Source organism: Aulonocara sp. 'chitande type north' Nkhata Bay, linkage group LG2 (genome assembly GCF_057382095.1).
Source record: "Aulonocara sp. 'chitande type north' Nkhata Bay isolate Kocher_YH1m ecotype deep benthic linkage group LG2, A_spYH_male_GT1.1, whole genome shotgun sequence".
NCBI classification, from domain to species: domain Eukaryota; kingdom Metazoa; phylum Chordata; class Actinopteri; order Cichliformes; family Cichlidae; genus Aulonocara; species Aulonocara sp. 'chitande type north' Nkhata Bay.
The window spans coordinates 22,030,931-22,054,157 of record NC_141345.1 but is presented as its reverse complement, the minus strand read 5'-3'; the positions used below and the strand labels follow the sequence as shown (position 1 = coordinate 22,054,157).

Genomic DNA, 23,227 nt, shown 5'->3' with positions numbered 1-23,227 from the left:
AAGAATAAACGAGGATTTCTCAATCCAGTCTCGTGTTGGAATTGAGTCTAACTTTTTTTGACAGTCTCTGGCAGGCTTTGTAAAAAGGCAGAGTAAACATAAGAGGATCACTTTCTCTACTTTTTAAATTAACTGCGAGCGAGCATGTTGGTGAAATGTTGCACACAGCACGAGGTGTTGTTGATGCTCGGAGTGGTGCTTCGGGGCTGGATTCACTGCACATGGACTCACATTTACTGTGATCACATATAGCAAAAAATCCGCCGCATTTAGACACTAATACATGGCGGTCTGCCAGTGACCCTCACAGCTACTTATCACTCTGTGTGGCCTCCGGCGGTGGAGCCCGTCCTCCTCCTCTCGCCGACAGCTCGTGTCATCATTGGGCCAGCCTGGGCTCGTGCAGTCATGTGCAGTACGCCTCAAATTATTTAGCAAAAAAAAATCCCAATTTATGCTTTGCTGGTTTGCTCGGATACTCTTTGCTGTGAAGTCGTGATGGCGTAATGGAGCACGCCTCACTTCAGTCAGGTTCAGTCTGGAGCTGGAAATGATTGTCACCGTCAAATCAAGAGTATGTCAGAGTGCTTTTGTGTGAATGGAAGTTAGAAAGTGGCTTTCCATTGAAATCTGAATATAGTGCACTTTGTATGCGGCTCCTGTTAGTCTCCAGGATGTGTCCTCTGCGACTCTAAAATGTGTTCGTATGAACGCCTCTCTCCAAAAGACAACAAAGAGAACAGATAAGATGGGGTGGGAGGGAGAAAGCTGGAAGCTCAAGGAAAACACGGCAGTCTCTTTATCAGGGCGAAGACAAAGTAAGGCACATGGTAGGGATCAAGGTCGCAGCTCAATATATAAGAATTACCCATGGATTAAAAGTCCCAAGTAGAAGGTCAAAAGAAAATGAAATGAAAGATTGCTTCTCAAATATAAGAAAAAAGAAAAGATACGACTCTAACAACGCTGTGTTGTTTGGACGGTTTAGCGGGTTGGATTTTGTCCCAATTTTTCTTTGTTTAAAGAAGGCTTCTGTTTACATTCCTCTAGAAAAGCAATAAAGCCACTTTTGCCCCGTGTTCCAGCGGCGTCACTTATATCAACACGGTTGTGGGGAAATGCTGAACTCGTCCCTCCTCCTGGATTTAATAATAGAGACGTGGATTATGTTGAGCATTTTTGTTTGTCGAGTGCTTGTTTAGCACTTCCTTGTTCCTTCCTAACTGTTGCTGTATTCATGCCCTCCAAATTACACCAAGGATAGCTGTGAGGCTCTCTTCTCATTTAACAAGCACTCTGTTTATGTATGATTATAGTTCTCTGCTTGTTTATTCTTCCTCTCCTTTTTTTACTTTGCTGGTTTAGTTCAAGGTACAAAATGCACTTAAGGTATCAGTTCAGCTCATTTGTTTCTGTTTTTGTTCTTTTTTTATTTTTTCCTTTGAGAAGTATTTCTGGCCTCTTAGCTCGTTACTGCTGTCAAAGCCGGGCTTGTCTTGTGTCTAACATTTTGACTCTTCTGGGTTTTTGCTCTCCAGCGCTGCCAGTCATGCAGGTGACAATCGAAATAACCAGGCAGCAGGTGGAGAAGATCTTCGGACTTGATGAGTACTGGTGTCAGTGTGTCGCCTGGAGCACCACCGGAACCCAGAAGAGCCAGAAAGCATACATCAGGATTGCTTGTGAGTGCACTGTCAAATGAGCACTGCATCATTACAAATCCAAAGCCTGCTGCCTAACAAGGTGCTTGTGTATTGCATGTCGGCATGTAATAAGAGAATATTGTGTTTTCACCTTGGGTGGTTGGGAGGGGGAGACTAACTTTCATTTAACAATTAGCCCAGAGAACATTATGATCTGTTGCACCACAGTGCACTACTGTGATTACAATTTAGTTAAATCATCTTCCTGTGATGATACTTGTGAGAAGAAAACATCCAACCCCGACAGGAAGAACCCGAGAATAATGTATCTGCTCGAGGAAGGTCTTAAAAAAAGAAAAGGGTGAACCTCTAAATTTGAGTATTCATGAGCATATTTTCTGCTGGATACAGTATATCAGAAATGATCCCTATGAAAGTAACTGAAATAAAAACAGATTTGAAATTTATTGCTGTGCAGCAATCATAAATCTGTCTGGGGAACGCAGACACATCCCTCGCCGCAGCCTCAGAAGCTTTATTAGAAGAAGCCATTTTACATTTGAGTATTTTAAAACATTCCGCCTATTAATTCCCACATAAATATGTATTATTCCAGACAGAGCCAAACACGGCACCGTCTCCAAACCACCAGACGTTTTGAAAACACACATTCATTATCCATCCGTGTGTGAGAGCTCAGCAAAGTCAGTTAGATGTAAGATAAGGACACGCACATGCTTGAATAACGATGCATAACCAGGCGATCGCATCGGCGAGGTTCCCACGCACGCGCCTGTTCGCTCGCGTAGGTTCGAGCCTTCCAACACTGTTACATCTCAAGTCTCCTCCAGTCCAAATTTATCAGCTTTAATTAAATCGAATGTCGTCAGTTTCTCCCTGCCTCTCTTAATGTTTTCTCTCAGTGTGATTGGTCGGGACAGGCTCAACATCTGTTTAAAGGAATTCTCACAGCTGCACCCTCAGCCTCTTACAACACAATAACACATTGCTTCGCTCCGAGTTGAAACCCGGGGTGAGCACATCAAATTTGTGCCAGTCCCGCCAGCTATCAGCGGCCTGTCTGGCTCATCTGATACAAATGGATCTACATTTATTTCCCCTGCAAGAAATGACTGTTCCCAGTTTTTACCTGTGTAATTCACAGCTGGGGCTTACAGACAAATATATACTAGGACTTTGTGCAACAGTAAGTATTCAATGAGACGTAATGTGAAGCCCCATGCAGTCAGCCAGGCTTGCAGGAGCTCTTGTCCAGGCGCCTCAGGGCTTTGTTTTCGTGTGGCTGCTCCAAGCCGTCATACAGATGGAAGCTGGAGGCTGGCGGATGCCGGGGAGAGGAGAGTGGGTGGGAGTGAGGGGTAATGCAATTGCTTTTGCTTGATGCCGGGCCCCTCTGGCAGCAGACAAGCATCTCTGAACCAGCCAGGCAGCTTGTAATAAGCAACATGGTTGGTGCCACCGATCCCAGTGTGGCTTAGGGGCCAACTAGAGTGCAACATGCTCGGCGAGGCCACTGACGGACATTTCAAGAGCTGCAAATTTAGACACATCACCAGGCCAAGTTATTTGCAGAGAGAAGTGTTTCTTTCAAACCTTTGCAAGCTTTCACATCCTAATTGGTTGTTTCTCTACTTTTTTTTTCTTCTTTTTTTTCTTGTAAGACCTGAGAAAGAACTTTGAGGAGGAGCCGCAGGGTAAAGAGGTGGCATTGGACCAGGAGGTGTTGCTGCGCTGCCATCCCCCCGAGGGAGTGCCACAAGCCGAGGTGAGACACGGATAGGGGAGATATTTATAGGCCCGAATCTGCCATCCATTTACCCTTTCCTCACCGAGGGGACAAAGACCACAGAGTAGCTCAAGATCAGCTCCCTGGCATATCCCTCCATTCCACCAGGGGAACAGACAACCCTGTTCGGATAAATTACACCTCTAATTATTTGCCCTTATTGATTTATTATCTCTCTTACATCTCTGGGAAGCTGTATATCACGTCGTCTCGTCACATCACTCAGCATTGGCTTGGAGGCTTCACTCCCCATTTGGCATCTCTAAAGGCCTATGCATAATTAATGGATCTATTTGCCTCACTCTTTCCTTATCTCATTCGGTGTATCTCTCCCGCCTCTCCATGCACTGTATCTCTTCCGCCTCTCCATGCACTGTATCTCTTGTTCTGCTCAAGTCACACTCGCTCTCTCTCTCTCTGTTTCACCGTGCCGTGCGTGTGTTTAGAGGACCAGACCGGGGCCAGCTGTTTCACCTCATTCGCTGCATCCTCCCGGTCCCAGATAGGCACTAACTGCTCTAATAACAGCACAAGAGGAGCTCAGGCCAGCCGCTCAGACAGCCCAGAGACCAGAAACCGCAGACTAGCCAATCGCAGATCGACAGCGTAGGGACAGTTTGCAGAGAAATAGGAAGGAAGGTGCCAGCCGCAGTTCAGCAGAAAAGAACATCTGAGTAGAAGTCACGACGGGGGGAAAGCGGGGATGGTGCACCAGAGGAAGTAGGCCCAATTATATGCGGTATCACAACTGGCAGTAATACCAACAACAATGCTGCCGCACTGTTGCTCCTCTCGAGACAGAACAAGGTCAAGTGAGAGCAAGAAAACAAGCAAGCCAATCTGAGAGAACACCAAAAAAGAAATAACATCAGTTTTGGCTTCTTGCAAGAGGGCCCGGAAACTTACACAAAGCACGATCAGTCGTGTTCGCGGACAGCTACAGAGACGTCCAGCAGCTACAAAATAAAAGCTGCACTCTTCCCCCACAAGAAGCGAATAAATATTCAAATCAGCAGGGCCTTAAATAAATTGTATCTCAGTACTACACCAGGCCGCGTCTGGTCATCTTTTGTCTGTGTGATTGCATCAGAAAAGAAGTACCTCGCTGCTTCCCCCCTACACACATACACCCGTCGACGTAGAAGTCTCTCATCCACATCATGTCTGGCCACTGTAGAGCTGTATGGGGTGGTGGCGAGCTGCTGTCTGTCAAGTTGCAGTGGATTTTGACCGCTGAAATTTGTTTTCAGGTGGAGTGGCAGAGAAACGAGGATGTGATCGACCCAGCGAGTGACCCCAATTTTGTCATCACGCCCGACCATAATCTCGTCATCAAAAAAGCCCGGCTGGCCGACACCGGCAACTACACGTGCGTGGCCAAAAACATCGTCGCTCGCCGCAAAAGCACCTCTGCCGCGATCCTTGTCTATGGTAGGTGACGACTTCTTTCAGCAGATGTCAAAACTGTGCACAGAGACTAGTGCCGGGGTCCGGGCTCGATTGAGCTTCCAAATATACAAACGCAGAAAACTGCTCGGATGAATCCTTTTAAGCTTGCACGCCGCTTCCCTTGCCCCACATTTCCACATTAACCTTTGCATGCTGCTGCACGGAAGATGTGTGGGCGCAAGTCTCCCGTCAGCTCTTCATACTGTTACATTCAGAGTTTACAGTGTAGTTTTTTATTATTACACTGTGTTTCACATATTTGACATATGGTGACAAATTGCATACATCAGCTCTGTTTTTCAGCAGCGCAAGAATTACACTTTCATAAATCACTACATAAAGAGAGAGTGGTGTATCTGCACATTAATTACCACAACTTAAAATGTTACTGGCAGCCATTCTGCCAAAGCTGGCAGTCTCTGATGTCGAGGCTGCCATCTTCCTCCTCCTCTGTAGTGGATCCAGTATGAGAAGAGAAATTGAATTAACAGCAAACTGTAAATAATGACTTGGCTTGATAAGCAGACTGGCCTTTATTAAAATGCAGAGAAACAGCATATTTACTATCACAGAGGGTTCCACGGCTACTGGCACTACAAAAGTTTTGAATACATTACAGCCTGGCGTAATTCTCAGCTCCACGCGAACAGAAGATGGAAATCACGAGGGAACGGTTGATGAAAACAACATTGAGAATAATAAATGGATAATGTGACACAATGCCTGACACGGGGTGTGTTTTTTTTTTATTAATTTTTTTTAGTTAAGGCTGCCAGAGAAAGATGATACTGCGATGCACTGTAGGGGCAGAGCAGCAGTTCTTGTTTATTATCTGACACATCAGCTCAGAAAACACAGTGCATGCCACAAATAAGAGGCACTACCTGTTCATTTTCTATATTTAAATCGTTCTTGTTTTTTGATACCTGTGTAATATTGTAATAGGAAGTTATATAGATTAGGTTTACAAATAAATTCCACAGAATGGGCAACTTGGGATGTACGGTGGGGTTTTTAAAGCCTTTGAATTTGCTGTTTGACCATTCAACCAACAAATGAAATGTGCCAAACATGGTAACAGCTCCATGATGGTGCCGTTGCAGTTCAAATAAAGCAATATCAAAAATAAAAGGCGGTAAATAGATAAATACTCGTAAATTAAGTAGTGAAGGATAGACGAGGATGGCAATAGTGATCGCTAAACATAATCCACTGACTCATAATAATGCAAAATGAGGACTCTATTCAGTCCTGTGGAAAAACTAAGTACACCCTTAATGCTGTTATAGGGTAATTAGCAGCCAGGTGCTGCTAATCAAATGCACTTAATTAAAGGACCATCAGCAAGTGTGAGCGCCTCAATAAAAGCAGAACCTCTGACAGTTTGCTGGTCTGGAACATGCAGGTGTGTTAACACAGAGTCTTCCTGGGAGTGGACGTCCCAATAAATTCAGCCCAAGGTCAGATTGTGTAATGAGAAGAGAGAAAAACTTCTTTTTTTTTTTTAAATTCAAGAGCTACATATCAGATTCTGCAGTCAGTATAATTAAAGAAAGACTGGGGAAAAAAGGCTCATAAAAGTGAAAAAGAGTATGGCAGCACGACCAAACCACAAGACCTCTGCAACAATGTTCTTTAGATCAATGATGTTTGGTCATAATGCACAACACCACATATAGTGAAAAGCAAACACAGGTTATCAGCACAAATACCTCCTACTAGCTGTTGAGCACGGTGGTGGAGGGGTAATGTTTTGCACTTGCTTTACAGCCACAGGACCTGAAACCCGTGCAGTCATTGAGGCAAGCAGGAACTTCTCTGTATACCAAAATAATACATACAAGCCATCTGTCTGACAGCTAAAGCTTGGCCTGAATTAGATCATGGCACGGGACAATGATCCAGAGGAGAGCTGCAAGTCTATAACATGTAGGCGAGACTGATGAAGTCGTACAGAAAACAATTATGTAAAGTTACTGCTGCTAAAGGTGTTTCAGTGACTGAATCATTGGGTGTACTTAGTTTTTCACAGGAATTCATGGAGTCCTTTGAATCTGTATCTTTTCATATGACTTTATGTCTTATCATGAAATTATGTTAAGATGAATAGTTGTATAATGTAAACTTGCTGTATGGTGGAAAAATAACATTTGTCTCAAAAGAAAACTATGAGGACTTTTAAAAATATGTGGAAGATGCCCGTCTGTATAAATCCTCATTGAATTTTGGCTTTTAGGATGAAATCCCATTAAGAAAACATGACCTGAATGTGGTTTTAGAGTCTTTGTGGACAAATTTAGATGAATTCGAGTGAGAGAAAAAGTGTTTGCATGATTTTAGTTAATGAACATAATCATCAAATCAATATTTAACAATAAAAGCATAATAAACAGTAAGTGAGCCAAGTGTGTTTCAGATCTTTGTCAAAAAGCTTTCGTTTTATTAGGTTAATTCTCTCTTCTTTTTTGTAATTCAACAAACCCAAAGGGGGTCCGAGCGTTACGGCTTTAAATGCAGCTGCAAATTGAGTCGTGCATTTTCACACAAAAAATGTGTTAATTTGGAGCATGCAGTCAGAACACATTATCATACATTCCTCTAAGCCTCCAGCATAAAACTAAAGAAGCACAATTATTCCTAATTGATTAGCTTGTTGTTAAAAGATGTAAAGAAGCAATATAGGGCTGAATTAACTGTGAAGGCATGACCATATGCACTCTTTTTTTTTTGTTTGCCTTTCTTGTGTTGTCAAACAATGATTTCCACGCAAAGACCCAGAAAGTTGGGAACAAATTGCTGAGTTGCTTGCATGTGCAATTTTATTTGTTTCCATCACACTGTTTGCTTGATGACGTTTATTACTGTCGCAGCACTGGTTTAGGATGATAGAGGGTTTTTAGCTAAACAAAAAACCTCAACCAAACAAAAGAAACTCTTGCTGCTTTTCACTTGCGTTGCTCTGAGTTCAAGAGAAAAAAAATCAGTTAGCTGAAGGTACCACAGTCTACTGTGCTAGTTAATCTAGCTATATGTAGCAAGTCATAATAACTGCTACTTTTCAAAGGGGGTTCAACAGGGGGCCAGAGATGCATTTTAACGAGGCCTGGCTGGTGTGACTGCACTCTGTTCTAAGAGGTAATCAGGGGCCGAGTTGCCTGGCAATTTACCTCGCCGTGGCGGGCAATCAATCGCAAAGAGAGGGCAAGGAAATGATTCAGCCACGATGAGCAGAGGGGAGTGTTAGGGGGAAATTAGGAAGGGAGTATGTACAGAGAGAGAACGACAGTGCTGTTCAAGTCAATAAATCAGGAATGTCTGAGGAAACACGGTAGATACAGGATGATTTGATGTAATCGCCTGGCATGATTGAGAGACATGGTACCAATTAAGTTGCAATGGATGGTTAAAGTTTGCTCTGACAAGTGGCGATAATAACAGAAATTCAGAGTTTTTTGAGTTTCTCGTCTTAAAAAAAATAAAAGAGGAATGAATTATACAGCGGTGGTCTCTCCATTTCAAAGATAAGCCTACTTGATTTCGTTGAATGATATGTTGTGGTGTGAAATCAGTGGCGAACATGTGAAAGACGCAGTCCGAATATGTGGAACAACCGTGATGCATTTATATCTCAGCAGTGTGTTGGCTGTTCCCAGGAGGAGACGTTGTTGATGGTTTTGTTGCTTTTACGCATGTATGACTGTGACAGTGTGGTTTTAAATTGAATGGCTTTACAATTATGTTATTATATCCTCGTATTATCTCTGTGAAATTCAGAGGGGAGATTCTGATATGTAACGTGCCCACGAGTTATTTCGCAGCCTTCCTCAGAGGGGAAACCGGGAAAGCGCCGTCCGATTTTTCTGCTCCCTGTTGAAGCCATTTTGTTTCCACTGCAGTTCGTGTAGCTCCAGCGACCCTTTTGCTCTCGCGCTTCTGTTTGTTCACCTTGCAAAGAGCGTAACAGCAGTCTTGATTATTCTAGTGCAGCGCGCCTATTTTTCCTTAGTGCATGTCGGGTAATCCTGGCTGCTCTGTCCCTTCATTCATCCAACCCTCCCTCCCTCACAACCTTCCTCCCCCTTTACCTCACCCCTCCATATCCCCCCCTCCTCCCTTGGCACTGGTCTGACAGTCAACGGTGGCTGGTCCACGTGGACCACCTGGTCGTCCTGCAGTGCCGTGTGTGGGCGTGGCTGGCAGAAGAGGAGTCGGAGCTGCACCAACCCCACGCCACTGAATGGAGGCACATCCTGTGAGGGGCAGAACGTCCAGAAAAGTGCCTGTGTGGCCACCTGTCCAGGTAACTCCCAGGCAACCCTGTTTGTCCTGTGGCGCTTGGCTTCCTGTGGCTTCCTTTTTGCATTTTTTTGCATCTAGAAGTCATCACTTCATCTTTATTTTGGCTGCTTTTTTGTACCAACACAGTGTATTTTTTTTTCTTAGATGTCAGGCTTTATTGCTTCCTGCAGTTAGACCGCTTACACCGCAACGTCAGAGCCTATTAGTCTGCACAGTAAGGCTTCATGCTAAAAGTGATTTATTATTATCGCACTTTGTTCACATACCTCTTTATCTTTTGCACTGTATGCAGACACCGCTTTTCTTTCAGAGACCCGTCTGCTTAAGGAGACACGGTTACAGCCACGTTATTTTGTCACTATTGTTTGCTGCTCAAATTATGTAGTAAATACGGACACTAAAAAGCTGAATTATGTCGCCCTTTGTGCGATGTTTGCGTGCGAGGAGTTGAGGGCGTTTCATTTGCTTGGCCATCCTCCCTCGTGAGAGCATCGGAGAGGTAGAGAGTGTCCTGCCTGATAGTGAGCAACACATATTGATCCCTGGTAGCCTGAGATGGAAGTCAAGCTGCTTCATTTGCAGTCCCACATTAGGCCCCTGACAAAGGGAGAGATAGCGAGGGAGAGAGCAAGCTTGGGAGAAAAAAAAAAAAAAAACGAGGTGTAAGGTGTAGGCAGGGATAGAGACAGGTGGAATCAGATACAGTGTAAGGAAAGCAAGAACAAAGCCCGGAGTGAGAGAGAGAGAGAGAACGGGGAAAGCTGAAAAAGAAGTAGAGAAAGCCTGACTGTGTGCGCAGGAGCTGGCTGTTTGTCTGCCAACAGATCAGTGTGCGGACGTATAGCTGGGGCACAGCAGCCATGCTGACCACAGGAGAAATCTCCCACGCGCAGTAAATAGCAGGGAGGGAAATACAACACCCCTGGCACTGGCAGCTTTTCCCTGTCTAAAACAGAGGTTATCTTCCTCAGTGAATCAGGGTGTTGTCTTACACATCTAGCATGTAAAGACATCACTAGATGTCAAGCACGACTGTAAGTAACATGGCCTGCCTGAATACGGCGGGAGGAAGACAAAAGGGAAGCAGGGATTCATAGTCAGAGTGAGGACCTGGGTGGATTTGGAATTACTGGAGTTGGAGCAACCAGTAATTGAATTAGAGAGGTGCCCAGGGATGCTTGACATTCCTCTACAGCAAAGCGGGATACTGACCTTCATGAGCTTAAAGAAATTAATGTCAGTCCAAGCGGCTATTGTTAGGCCAACCCACCCACCCCCTTCCTCCCTCCCTCCATCTTCCTCTTGTTCCACAAAGAGAAAGTGTTTCATTTCAACTATTGGGAGTGCTGTGACAAAAATTACATTGTACTCTGTGAAGACAGTTTATAGAGATTTTGAGGGAGAAAGAACTCAATTTTTTCTCCTTTTGATGGGAGACATCAGAGCACCGCGACCCCGCTCGCACCCCTATCAGCCCTGTTGTTTGGCAACAGATGCTCGTCTCTGCCCCCTTTTGTCACTCGTTACCTGTCTGCTGTGGGGAACATCAGTGAAGCCCCCAGCTGTCTGCTGGGGAGAGGGGTTCCCCCTTCACTCTCTCCCCCCACTCAAGGCCAAGAAGTCCACCGTAGCAAAGCTTGGGGAATGATGAGCTGTTGTTTCCCATCACAAGTGGCACCGCCACTTTTGTGTACTCACAGACGTGCCTTTGAAGTTAGTCGAAGGTGAACCGACAGACAGCTCCTGTCGCTTTTGCCACCCAGCACGCACACACAAACGGATTCACTGCCCCTATGTACGCGTTTGTGTGTCTACCTCTCTTTAATTAATAAAGAGCATGATTAACACACCTGCCTCAGGAAGGGGCGACAGGACAGAGCAGCCTGGCAGATGCATCACTTGTTACCGGATGAGAACTTTATTCATCCCCGTGCTTATAGCTCAGTCCGTTTTAGGAGAAGGCAACTTGAGAAAAATGAATTACATGGGAAGCTGTGACACTGCAGATAGACATGATGTTACTTATTTAGACGTAGCTGACATTTGGAGTCAGAAGTAGTGGGATTTTTTTTTTAAAGTCGGCCTTAAAAGGCAACTTTTTTTTACTACACCGGCTTTGTTTTTGAGCTATGACTTAAAAATTTCATGATTTAATGCTGGTCTTGTTTCAAGAGTTCATTAATTATCTAGACAAAGTTTTTTTTCATCATTAGTTCTCTCTAGTGCATTTAGCTCTCAGCATTAGGTCTTTGAAATGGTTTATAGAAAAAATATATTGAGTTTTTAGGTGCTTATACTGTGAAAGCCTATTATGAAGTGCAGAGATGGCTTCTTAAATTTGCTTAACTCGTCCTTTAGGGATAAGAGCCGCATGAATATTGGCTGGAAACAAATTAGTTTTAATTTGGAACCGACGGCATGCGAAGGCTTTAATTTGTCTCTGCATCCTCCAGCCGAGCCTTTATGTATTTATTGGTAAAATGCTGATGGCCATGTATTGTTCCACATTCAAAAAGTAGCACGACTCCTTCAGAGTATAGTTGCTGAGGCATATTTCACCCATGGATTATATCGACCTCCGCGGACCGACACAGACGGCCTCTTCAGTAATAAAACCCTCCACGTATCTGTTCACAATGACTCTTGTATCCGAGCTCCCACCTCTCGTCAGGAAAGTGTGAAGCTCGAGAGGCTCATCTGTATTTTTGTCTAAGTCTCCAAAGTGTTTAATGAGAGTTGGCGGAGGCCTGTGTGGCAGATCAGATGGGCTCCATGCTGAGAGAGGCACAGGGAGCTGTGGAGGAGGAGGAGGCTGAAGCCTGAGGCTCAGAGCAGAGCATATCAACACTTGAGACAGCGAGTAGCCAAGCTATGCAAAGGCTTATCTCCATTTCGCTTTCCTCTCGCTGCCTCCTTCATTTCTTTTGTCTCCATCCCAGCATATCCCTGCAGAAGTATCCCACATAATTCTGCAGTCCATCCGTCTCCCTCTCATCGACTGCCCTGCGCTGACTTGTGGTCAGAGCCAATAGTCATGGCAAAATGTCAGATCACGCCAACATTTCCAGCAAAGACAAACATTAAACCTGAGCCAACAGCAAATAGTTAAGTCCCCGGTTTTGGAAGCGATTCAGTGACGCCCACCACGCACGAATGAACTAAACTGTTGCTTGATTTGCGTTTGAACACCAAACAACCTGAAGAGATTTCGAACTCCTGTGAATTATTTAAATATAGCACAGATCCCTCAGGCTTGCCACAGGAGTCGTGAGAATTGAGCGAGATGGAAAATAAACAGACTCGGAGGGCTGGCGTATCCGTGCGCATTTCCGTGCACGTACGCGTCGTAGACATCCGAGTTAGCGCCCGTATGTCTGCTGTCTGCACTGCAGGCAAAAGTCTAATTCTACTCTGGGAGTAAACAGTCGTGTTTTTCTTCGTGTTTTATCATTGATTGTTGAGGCAACTCCATATTTTATCCGCGGAATAAATAAAGGCAACGGAAAATAAATGTTGCAGAAAAACACATTATTTCAGTGTGAAAAGATGGTGGCCATCTGGTGACAGCCTTGCATCATTTTTAATCACTTGGTGCCATTTGGTTTCTTTGTGTTCTTTGGCGCACCCTCTTCATATCTCACTCTGTCGCTTTTTCGTCAGTTTTTGGTGGTTTCGTCAAAATCGGGGGTAAATGTTGCTTTTCTCAGTTATTGATTGCACACTACTCCTAAATAAGCAAGCAAGAAACATCTAATGTTAAGATTTCATTTTTATTACGTTTATCAGAAATACGGGCCTCCTGGCGGGCGATTAATCTCTGTTGCGTCACCCACTTCTGTGGCTGAGCTATCAAAGCCATCCGTGGCTGTTTTGTGGTTGTTTTTTTGTCCCCCCCCCGCCACCAGCAGCTTGTGAGCACTGGGATTAGTGGTGCTTACACACATGTGTGTTGACAGGACAGTGGAAGCAGAGGCCTGCTGGTCTCGGTGATAGTTGTCTACCACCTCGGGTTCCCTCAAGGACACAGAAACCGTGGGTGCTTGATGATCTCGGACTGTGTCCATCAGCGGCGATTGTCATTTTTGAACAGCGACGCTTTAAACAGGCCCTCCCACTGACCTTTAAAAAATGGTTAGATTCCTTTTGCTTCTCCCCTTGGCAACATGTCCAAACGGGCGCTTGCCACTGGGTTATTGTATTACTGTCCCTCCTCGGCGACCTGGCTGACCTGAAACCTGCGGTGCCAGATGATTGAAAATCGGCTGCGGTGCCTTTTGCAGGAGTGCTAACAATCTCTTTCTGGGGATTTGATAAGGAAAACTGTCTCTGTGGAGAACCATTTTCTTATGTGGATTCTGAGAAGAAACGAAGTATGAGGTGTGGCTCTAATTTTAGCGTTAAATCTTGACTTTGTTGTTGTTTCTCGTTGCATTGTTCTAGGAGAAAACCGTGCGCAGAGTCGGCGTTCAGAGCCAGGCCATCAAGGACTGTTTATGCATCTTCATTTTTCTTTGATTTGCCTTAGCCTTGGGCCGCAGTGCTTCTGTCTCATCCACATTCTCACTTTGTTGCCACGCCAATCCTCTTGTTTGAAAATGTCATTTGCATGGCGATTAGTCTTGCTTTTGTGGTGGGGATAAGAGAAGTAGAATTTCATCACCTCATCAGGGCAGATGTTGATCTCATCCCTTTATTTCACCGTGGTGTGGATAAACTGAGAGGCGACATAATATATTCATTAGGATGTAATTCGCTATTCAATCAGTCTCATTCCCAGCCTGGATAATCAGCCCACTGGCCCACGGATGGGTCCACTCAATGCCAAACAAGGACAATTATCTGATTGGTTCTGCGCTCTCTGCCAAATGGATCTGAATGCAAAAAAAAAAAGGACCCAAGCTGTGTCAGCATCCTACCACACACATATGCTCTTGCACAAAAATAGTCTCTCATTCTGTGGTTGTCATTTCCGGACACGCACTCGGACCGACACATAGACTTGTGTGGGAGCAGGGTTTAATTCACCCTGTGCGCTCGCGGTGTTTTTCTATCTCATTTCTCCAATTGGGGATTTGCTTGCGAAGCAAATAAAAATCATTAGTTGATACAGTTATGCAGTAACAGGTACCCTCGCCCTCAGTAACATCTCACTTATGTTTTATTAACCAAAGCTTCATGACCTGCAGTGGGTCAGAGCTGCTTTCTGCAGGTCATGCCCCCTGCACTCTTTATTGCTAGGATTAATGAGCACTAAGGTTTCCTTGCCTTTAGGTCTGCCGGGGAAGGGTTGCTGCTGTCATAGAGGTGTGCATTTACTGCGTGTGTGTGTGTTCAGGTAATTCTCGTCTGGTCCCCTTCACCCTTACATTTGGGAGAGAGAGAAAGAGTGAGACAGTGGTGTTTTTTTTCCTTTTTTTCCCCCATGAGAGCTCATTATTGCTCTTTTTCCCATTAGCCCTATAGTAACCTTCCCCAGACCTGGCGCTGTGTCACTCTCAATATTACTCCCGGCCACCGCCCGCACCAGCCGCAATGCCAAATTACCCCCACCTTTGCAAAATGGCCTTCCTCTCTGTATGTGGTAAAGCTGCTGATATTTCTTACAGCCAAGCGTGCTCCGAACTATTACGGGCCCATTTCCATTGTGCTCATTGTGGGCTGTTTGAAGTTATGGTCAGGCTGCAGGTGTAATGTACTTTCTCTTCTTTTCAGAGTAATACCACATGTATTTTGTCATGCATTCGGATGCACTTCAGGCAACACCGCAGGCGCTATATTAGCATCTTGACAAAGAAATCAAACAAGGGTGAGATGGTTCCTTCTCTCAAATGTTATATTATGTTGTGCTGGGTGTATGAGAAATCTGAAACTTATATTCTTGCGTATGTATGGACCTAGAGCTGGGCGATATATCGAGTTTTTAAAACATATCGATATATTTTTATACGAGATATAAGATGTGACAATATCCTTTATATCGATATAGTCTATGTTACGTTATAATTATAGTTGTGGAGCCGCAAGTTTGCCTCTCTTTCGTCCACTTTTGTCTCTACGCAACGTTACTCCGCCTCGCCTTCACTGAAGACAACTCCCCCTCCTACCCCATCGCTTCACGTGCAGGCAGCGACAAGACGGACACGGCAAATCTCCGTTAACGAGTTACTGCGCATCGCCCCATGCGTGGGGCTGGACGGCGTCAACGTGCTAACGAGCTAAACATGCTAACGAGCTAACCGCGCTAACAGCGCTAACCCTAAAATCCTTTCATTCTCTCAAAAGTTGATAGCGCGCCTTATGTATGAATTCTGGTTGTGCTTGGTGGCCGCGAACCGATTTTATGTGGTACACGGCGTTCAGCAATCTGTCAAAAATGTTTGAGTACGACTTTGGTAAGCTACGGAGCTGCACCGCTTGATAGATTGTCGGCGCATTACGGCTACCGAGGAGCTTCGCGGAGTGATACGTACTGTGCATCAACGTAATATTACCGTATTGTGTGTGTATAAGGACCATAAATGGCACCTGTAAGAGACGTGGTTATGAAGCGGATTTCAAACTCCAGGCTATCAGTCACACAGTAAAACTTGTGAACAGAGCAGCTGTGAAATCTGTCTGTCTTTGTTATTACGCTCAGCGTCTTTTAGTTTACATTTTGACTGCACAATTGTGAGCTCTTTGTTTAGCACAAAAACAACCTTGTTTTCTTTTATTTATGGAGCATTATTATTTAATGAATGCTCATAATTTAATTTTGAGTAATTTTTCATGTACATCTGTGCTGTATGTTAATAAAAGTGCCTGTGTGACATCTGGGACACAGCTTTGACTAAGAACTCTTTTTGTTCTTACTTTATGGCTTAAAAAAAATATCGAGATATATATCTTATATCGCCATCCAGCTAAAAAATATCGAGATATGAATTTTGGGTCATATCGCCCAGCCCTATATGGACCGCTTGCTCAGAGGTTACTTTTTTCCCTTTGGTTTATTGGCAGCTTGGTTTACCAGGCCGCACTTGCACCAGTGGGGTTAAACTTAGTTGCATCTGATTTCCATGCTGAAAATAAACAAAGAAAACAGAATAGAGACAATATGGCTCTCCTCAGCAGCTCTACACGCTTTGGTTTCTCTGTGCAGCTGCTGGATTTGAGTGTGTGCAAGTGGATTTGCATGTCTTTAAAAGGTTTTCATTACCAGGTTTCCATTTTAGATTTACACAGGATGGCAACAGAGTGTTGAACCACTTGTTCTCGTCTCGCACGCAAATACACAGATAGTTTGGCGCCACCGTTTCCACCAGTTCATGTTGTTGCTGAAAAAAGGGAAGTTATGGCCCGGTTTATTGTTGAAATAAATAGTTTGAAGAGAATTCGTTTGAGTTTTAGCTGCTGTGCATGTGTTTCACCACTGTTATTTTTATTTTTTTATATTGTTTTTTTCTAGTGGACGGAGGCTGGAGCGAGTGGAGCAAGTGGTCAGCATGTGGCGCAGACTGTTCGATGTGGAGGAGCAGAGAGTGCACCCAGCCCTCACCTGGCACAGGGGGCAAAGACTGCCAGGGGCTTGATCTCCAGTCTCTCAACTGTACCAGCGAGCAGTGTCCACAGAGTGAGTGCACCACCACCCACGCACCACAAGATAACTCTCACTCTTCAACTCAGTGAAACAATACAAAACATTTACTTTAGATATGTTTTTTTTAGCCAGTTTCTGGCACAAGGATCAGTAGATGGTTGTTTTGTTATGTATTTGTGTATTAAAACTGAGCTGATGAGTGGCAAATGAACATTTTAAAAACCAATAAATGCACTCAAAACAGCATCTGAGAGCTTTTGCTAGATTATACACTGTTAATTTAAAAAAAGAAGCATGCCACTCAAGGCTGAAGTGGAAAAATTTATTCAAAGGTAAATATTAAACAGGGTTCAGTCTCACAACCTCATCAGCTATAACAAGTAGATCACAAACAATACAAAGAGAACAGGTGTACAACATTAGCATCAATTAGCCCCTTAGGTAAATGCTAGAAGGGAATAGGAGGGTTTTTACTTGATTTTTTAAAAAACATTTTCCATTTTGGGGGGAAAAAAGGATCCTCTTCCTCACCCTCTTCCTTTTATCCGATCAAACGCTTGAAGCCTCCTTTTTGTCATAGATGTTGAGTTCATCTTACAAAGAGTTCGTGAAGGAAAGGTGTCCATCTCATTAAACACTCGTACAGACAAAAGATTAATCTGCAGCCCACTGCTGGCTCATCCCCACCTGTGTGACCTTTTCAGATGATCATTTCTAATTATCATTGGGTAATGTACCTTCTTTCCTACCTTGCATATTGGTGCCGTGTTGCTCTATGACCTGTTAATAAAACCAGGAATAAAAGCATCTCTCCTCTGATTACAACACAACCTATCAATTACACTGGTGCATTTAAAATTGTGATTAATCTCATATTGTGCGTATATTAAAGCGTAGGGGAATGCATGTGCACTTTTCTGTTTAATTCAAGCAAGATTATACTGTGGTGCCACTCCCCTGCGTGTCATTAATAGGGCATGTGCATACTGTCAGGATGAGAAAGGGCAAGGCTCATATGGCCGGAGACGGCAGCTGAGTGGAAAAGTGACACCACGGGGTCCTCTGCAGAACAGATGGACATGAAGGGAGAGCTCTGTCACTTCCTACAGATATCAAAGACAGAAAGATACTGCATGTTGCCCACAATGAGTCTCTGGGTGGCGTCTCATAGAGAAAATGTTATAAATAGTGTGCTCTCTGGCTGATCTGCATGGTAAACACTGAGTTTTAATGGGGATTCAGTTGACATGGGCCACTGAATTAATAAACTGAATTATGTATTTTGCTGTGATTGATGTGATCAAATAGACCGATGCTTGGCTGGCGAGGATTGTTTGGAATTGCATGCGAATCCTGCATTGTGTGCTGCATGTGTTAGTGCAACGCAAGCAAGTGCACGTATGTGCGAGTGTCCACCGATAGCCGGGTTTGGCTGGTGCAGTGAACCAGGGAGTTCAGTCAGCCCATCATCAAAGGTCAGCAGCTCCTCCCAAGAGAAGCAAGATATATACACAAAGATGCCAGTCATTGTTCTTCACACACACACACACAGTCGAGCAAACGCACACACAGAGTCACTCAGTATTTACACTGACAGAGCAGAGCGGAGCGCCGGCCTCTGAAGAATGCCTGTCCCAATCTGTTCCCAGCAGATGTGTTTCCATAGACAATTGCTGTGTGAAGTATTATAATAAGCAAAATAGCAAGATGGTTTTGGCTTGTCAGCAACTCCCATACTTCAACCATGTCTGCAGGCTATTAGCTGAGATGGAAAACTCCCCCTCCTTGAAACAAAAGGCACCCTGCTCTCCCAGCGCAATCTAACACAACAACTGCACAGTGAACCACAGTCACTCTGCGTCTGAGGACCTCACAGACACGTCTAATCTCCCTCATTAAGCTAGAAATGAAACGCGTTCGATGAGGTTATTGTTTTTAGATGTACATGAGAATAAATGTGCAACACAAAGCTGGAAAAGCAATCTGACCCAGGAAGGATCATTTTCATAAAACAAACAAGTGAAGCCCAAACACATACTCTATGCAAAATCTACGCAGGGGGAATAATAAATATGCGGGCAGCATGGCAGAACCAAAATGGGAGACAGGTGTTAGAGGGCAGAGAAAGGATAGTGGAGGGAAAATAATGGTGCTCGTTTTCTCAGGCGCAGGGAATTAGGACAACATAAAAACAATTATTCGGCTTAATGTGTGTAATGAAGGTAATGAACTTAATTTGCAGCAGCATCCCATTTTGGGATGTGTCACAAATTATTGAGCAAAACACATCAAACTGTTAATTTATCTTCAGCCTGTTCTTGTTTTTTTGGTTTTTTTTGCATTTATTTTTTTTTTATTTCAGAGCTAATTTGGCGGCGCGGAGGCTGAGATTTTCCGTCACCGCTCTGTTTGTCAGAGCAGGGTCACGGTGCTTTGTGAAAAATAGCCGGACATTTATTTTGGGCCATATTTCACCAGAGCCTGCTGAGGGATGGGACGACTGTATTGTGGAGATAGTAATAGTCACGTTCGCGTTGAGAGTTTTAGTAGCCATATTTCCCTGACCTTAAGAACTCCTGTGTTATTCATCTTCGGGCGAGTGACTAGGATTGGCCATGGGATGAAATATATTCTCAGGTGTCCTGATAAATGCCCGGGAAAGAGGCGCAGGAGGCTCCAAAACTCTTATTTATCAATGCAGGAGAGAGGGGGGGAAAAAAGCAGGCAGAGAGAGTGGAGGACTATCAGGTGCAGTCATTGTGCTGACTGTCAATACAGCCAGAGTCCAAACTTCAACAGGAGCCAGATACACCGCCTTAGAGGAGATGAATTATACCGGCCCATCTCGAGTCAGAAACTGATCCCCTACCAGCCAGCCCCGGAGCGAATCTGAGGAGCTGAAGCAAAAGCTCGTGGAGACGGGCGCAAAGAGAGATTGGCCTGAGGTCAACTCTGAAAAAAGCTCATCTCATCCACAGATTATCCTCAGGCGGGTGTCACTCATGACGAGAGGTCACACACAAAGAGAATCAAAAGTTTTTGCCAGCAATTAAGGCAAGTGGAAATGAAAGATGGAATGACTGATGGCGGAGAGGAAGAGAGGTAAATTGGTGTGGAGTGCGATTGGAAAGAGAGAGTGTGAGAGAGGGACTAAAGTAAAGCCCATCCAATTATAAAACCTGATTAGCTATGTCAATTAAACTGTGATGGATGTCCTTTCAATTATTGGCTGGCATCATGAAAATCAATGAGTGGGGCCAGGAGGAGCTGAGAGCAGTTGTTGGTCAGGGTTGTTGTGAGCATCGGGATCGTTTCGCTAGGACACCTGGCGGGTCAGATAAAACTTCACTCAGCGATGCTCTGATAAGCCACCAGAGATTACAGCCAGAATAGAGAGAAAGGAAAGAAGGAAGAGCTGTTTGATTGACTGGCTGGCTTTATTGTCTGGGCGCGAGGATGCTGGGAAAAGGGAAGAGTCGAGATACTGGATCTTTGCATCTGAGGTTAGCCAGTTGTCTTTGGTGTGCCCTTAGCAAGTAAACAGCAACCGGCCAATCTAAGGCTATGTTTATCCAATCAGCGGAAACCAGCTGGCTCGTCTCCTCACTGACGGGTGTTGCTTTGTCTTTAGTCAAACTACACATCTCCCAGCGGACTGCAGCACAAGAAGTTCAAATATCACGGCATCATCTGGCCTTTGGCTCGCCAAGACAATTGGATTTGGGAACTCTAATGAGAAGTTCAGCCAGAGTCTCTCTCATCCTTTTGTTCTTTCTTTCTTTTTTCTTTTTTTGGAGCTCATTGTGAAAGGGAGGGAAAGTTTAGCCAGGCTTCTTGCAGTTAAGCACCTCGGTGCTTCTCTAAGGAGAGCGAGGCAAAGGCAGGTAAATGGACAAGAGGAGAGGTGGAGGAAGGTTGAATGCATCAGATAAGAGTCCTCATGCTTTAAGTGTGTTATGTGCAGGTGTGCTACGTAGCATCACGAACAAAACACACAGTCTCGTGTTTATCTTCAGCCAGTCATTCGCGATCGATTACATGTCAAGAGATCTCTGGCATTACGAAGAGCTGCCATAGAGGTTGGCTGCATATAATCCGCTACTTAAAGTATCAGATTGTACTGAGATAATCACCCATGAAATAGATTCTGGCATTTCTCTTAAACACTTGGGTATGTCAGGCAGCTTTGTCCAAAGATGGATTTTTCAAGGCAAAAGGAGAGGCAAGGACAAATTGATGTAAAGAGATGAATAGAAATGAGAGCTGCAGACAGAAAGGGAGCTTATTTTTTTCTCCCTTTCTCTCTCTCGTCAACTTTTAGCGCTCCGCTAATTCAATTGTGGCGTTCTCGTGTCACAGATTTACAAACACCAATTAAAACTTGTCAAATCTGCGTTTCTGAGGTTGAGCGCGGCTCCTGTCATGCAGTAGGTCATGCAGTAGGATTACACAGTGGTGACAGCCTGGAGATATTTATCAAAAGATGACAAACCTAATGGTAATCAGGTTGATTTTGACACAAACCTTTTGGACGTGTTACTGCTGCTCATTGCTGAAATGCAAATCCCACATGCTGTCAGTCGCAGGCACACGCTGTCTTCGCTTTAGTCTTCTTTAATTCTGCGTTTTCTTTCTTGTACACTTGCTCCCCTCGCGCTCCCTGCTCCTGTTCTCCTCCTTTTGTTGTCAACTCACCACATGCCAGCCTGCAGTGCTTTAACCTTTGCTGTTGTTCTCCATCCCTCAAAGCTGCGCTGTTCAGCGCGTCCCCTCCTTGACTGTGTTCAGTTGACAGCGCTACGCCCCCGTGGCTCACCAGCACAATGGCCCTCCACAAAGGCTCCAGGAGCATCCTCCACCTCCACCACCAAATTCCCCCAGCCCCGGGAGACAGCCGTGGCAAATCCCATTCTGCTGCAAAACACATACTTGCACACAAACACACACACACACACACAAGTGCATAGACAGAAACAAGCAGACACATTGATGTTTGTCTCAGCTTGGCTGTCAGCTTCATACTGTACTTTTGGGAGAAAGACACTCCTGTGCATTTGTGAGACAGGCAGTCAATATGAGGAGTTAGAATTTCATAAGCAAATGCTTCATTTTTTCCCCTCTCTGTTTCTCTTGGGGTGTTGTGTGCTTAGAGAAAGAGAGGTAAAAGAACATGCTGGCCTAAGATATATTTATCCGGTGCAGAAATGAAAAAATGTGACAGTGAAACGGTGAAAATCTGCTTCAGAAACTGCTTTTTCCTGTTTAGCTTTTTTTCCCCACAGCTTGACATCGAGACCTCAGAGTTTTAGAAATTCTGGCCTGCAGTATTTGATAATGTTGGCTCCCTTAACTTTTTATGAAGGCGTCAAGCAACATTAGGTGGCAGCGAAGGAATGCTTCATGCCATTAAACAGGTCCTCGAGTGAGACCTTTGCACAGAACATGTTGCAGCAGCTCAAAATGACATTAACACTGAACACCAGAGGGCATCCTCCAGTCTTGATTAGTAATTTTTCCTCCTCTTCTTTCTTTCCTCTTTTTGTCCTCCCCTTTGCAGCCGTGAGCGGAGCTGAGGATGTGGCGCTCTACGTGGGCATGGTGGCCGTGGCCCTGTGTCTGACCCTGCTGCTTATTGTGGTCGTCCTGGTCTACAGGCGCAAGAAGGAAGGCCTGGATGCCGACGTGGCCGACTCCTCCATCCTCACCACTGGCTTCCAGCCCATGGGCATCAAGCCCAGCAAGCCAGGTGTGTGGGCGCCGCGGTCACGCAGGCCTCCCCCCCACAGCAGTAGGACACTGTTCTTTGTTCCGCTTTCGTCTGTCCGTCTTCGCCACAGTGACTGTGCCGCACTCATCTACATGTACCACCGGTGCTGTTTGTTTGTGGTTGTGGAGGTGGCGCGAATTTGTTTTCAGTGGATTGTGGTCTAAGCGAGATTTATTATGTTGCGTGTGTGTGGTGCACGAGCTGTTTATTTGCCTGCCTGACACATTATGTTTCGCCAGCACCTTATTGTCAGGAAATGTACCCACTCTGTTTACTGCCTGTGTGGAGCCTCAGAGGTTTAACAGCGAGTAATAGAAATACAACTGTCTGAGTTGGATGGAGATGGGGAACTGGGTTGCTGTGTCTGTGATTCAGTGTGAGAGGGGGGAAAAAGCCTTTATATATTCTGGATGCTAAGCTGCATCTGAGTTCTGTTTGGAATTGATTGTGTGGTTGCTAAAGAGACAGACCGTGATAGAGAAATGGAGAGAGAGAGAAGATGGGAATTGACTGGCTTTGACTGGAATTTGTGTTTGTGTATTGTCGAGAGTGTGCGCGCGCGTGCGAGTGCTCTTGTTTTCTGCGCCATGTGTCTTCTTTTCTGTGTTTGTTTCGGTTTTCTGTGCAGCTCGCAACAGCTTTAGAGAGTGCGAGGTCTGTCTCTGTGATGTAGGGACCCCTTC

General features: G+C 44.8%; 1 protein-coding gene across 3 annotated transcripts in view; it reads left to right on the top strand.

The window, feature by feature from the left end:
* unc5a (unc-5 netrin receptor A) overlaps positions 1-23,227 on the top strand; it is a 153,846-nt gene that overhangs the window by 105,633 nt on the left and 24,986 nt on the right. The window contains exons 3-8 of one of the 3 annotated variants that reach the window (XM_086310343.1): positions 1,539-1,682; positions 3,326-3,429; positions 4,701-4,881; positions 9,032-9,199; positions 16,646-16,810; positions 22,335-22,523. In XM_086310343.1, coding sequence (XP_086166469.1) covers positions 1,539-1,682; positions 3,326-3,429; positions 4,701-4,881; positions 9,032-9,199; positions 16,646-16,810; positions 22,335-22,523 — 951 coding nt within the window. Of the gene's footprint in view, positions 1-1,538; positions 1,683-3,325; positions 3,430-4,700; positions 4,882-9,031; positions 9,200-16,645; positions 16,811-22,334; positions 22,566-23,227 lie in introns of all 3 variants that reach the window. The other 2 variants (XM_086310335.1, XM_086310347.1) reach the window with 2 other exon arrangements.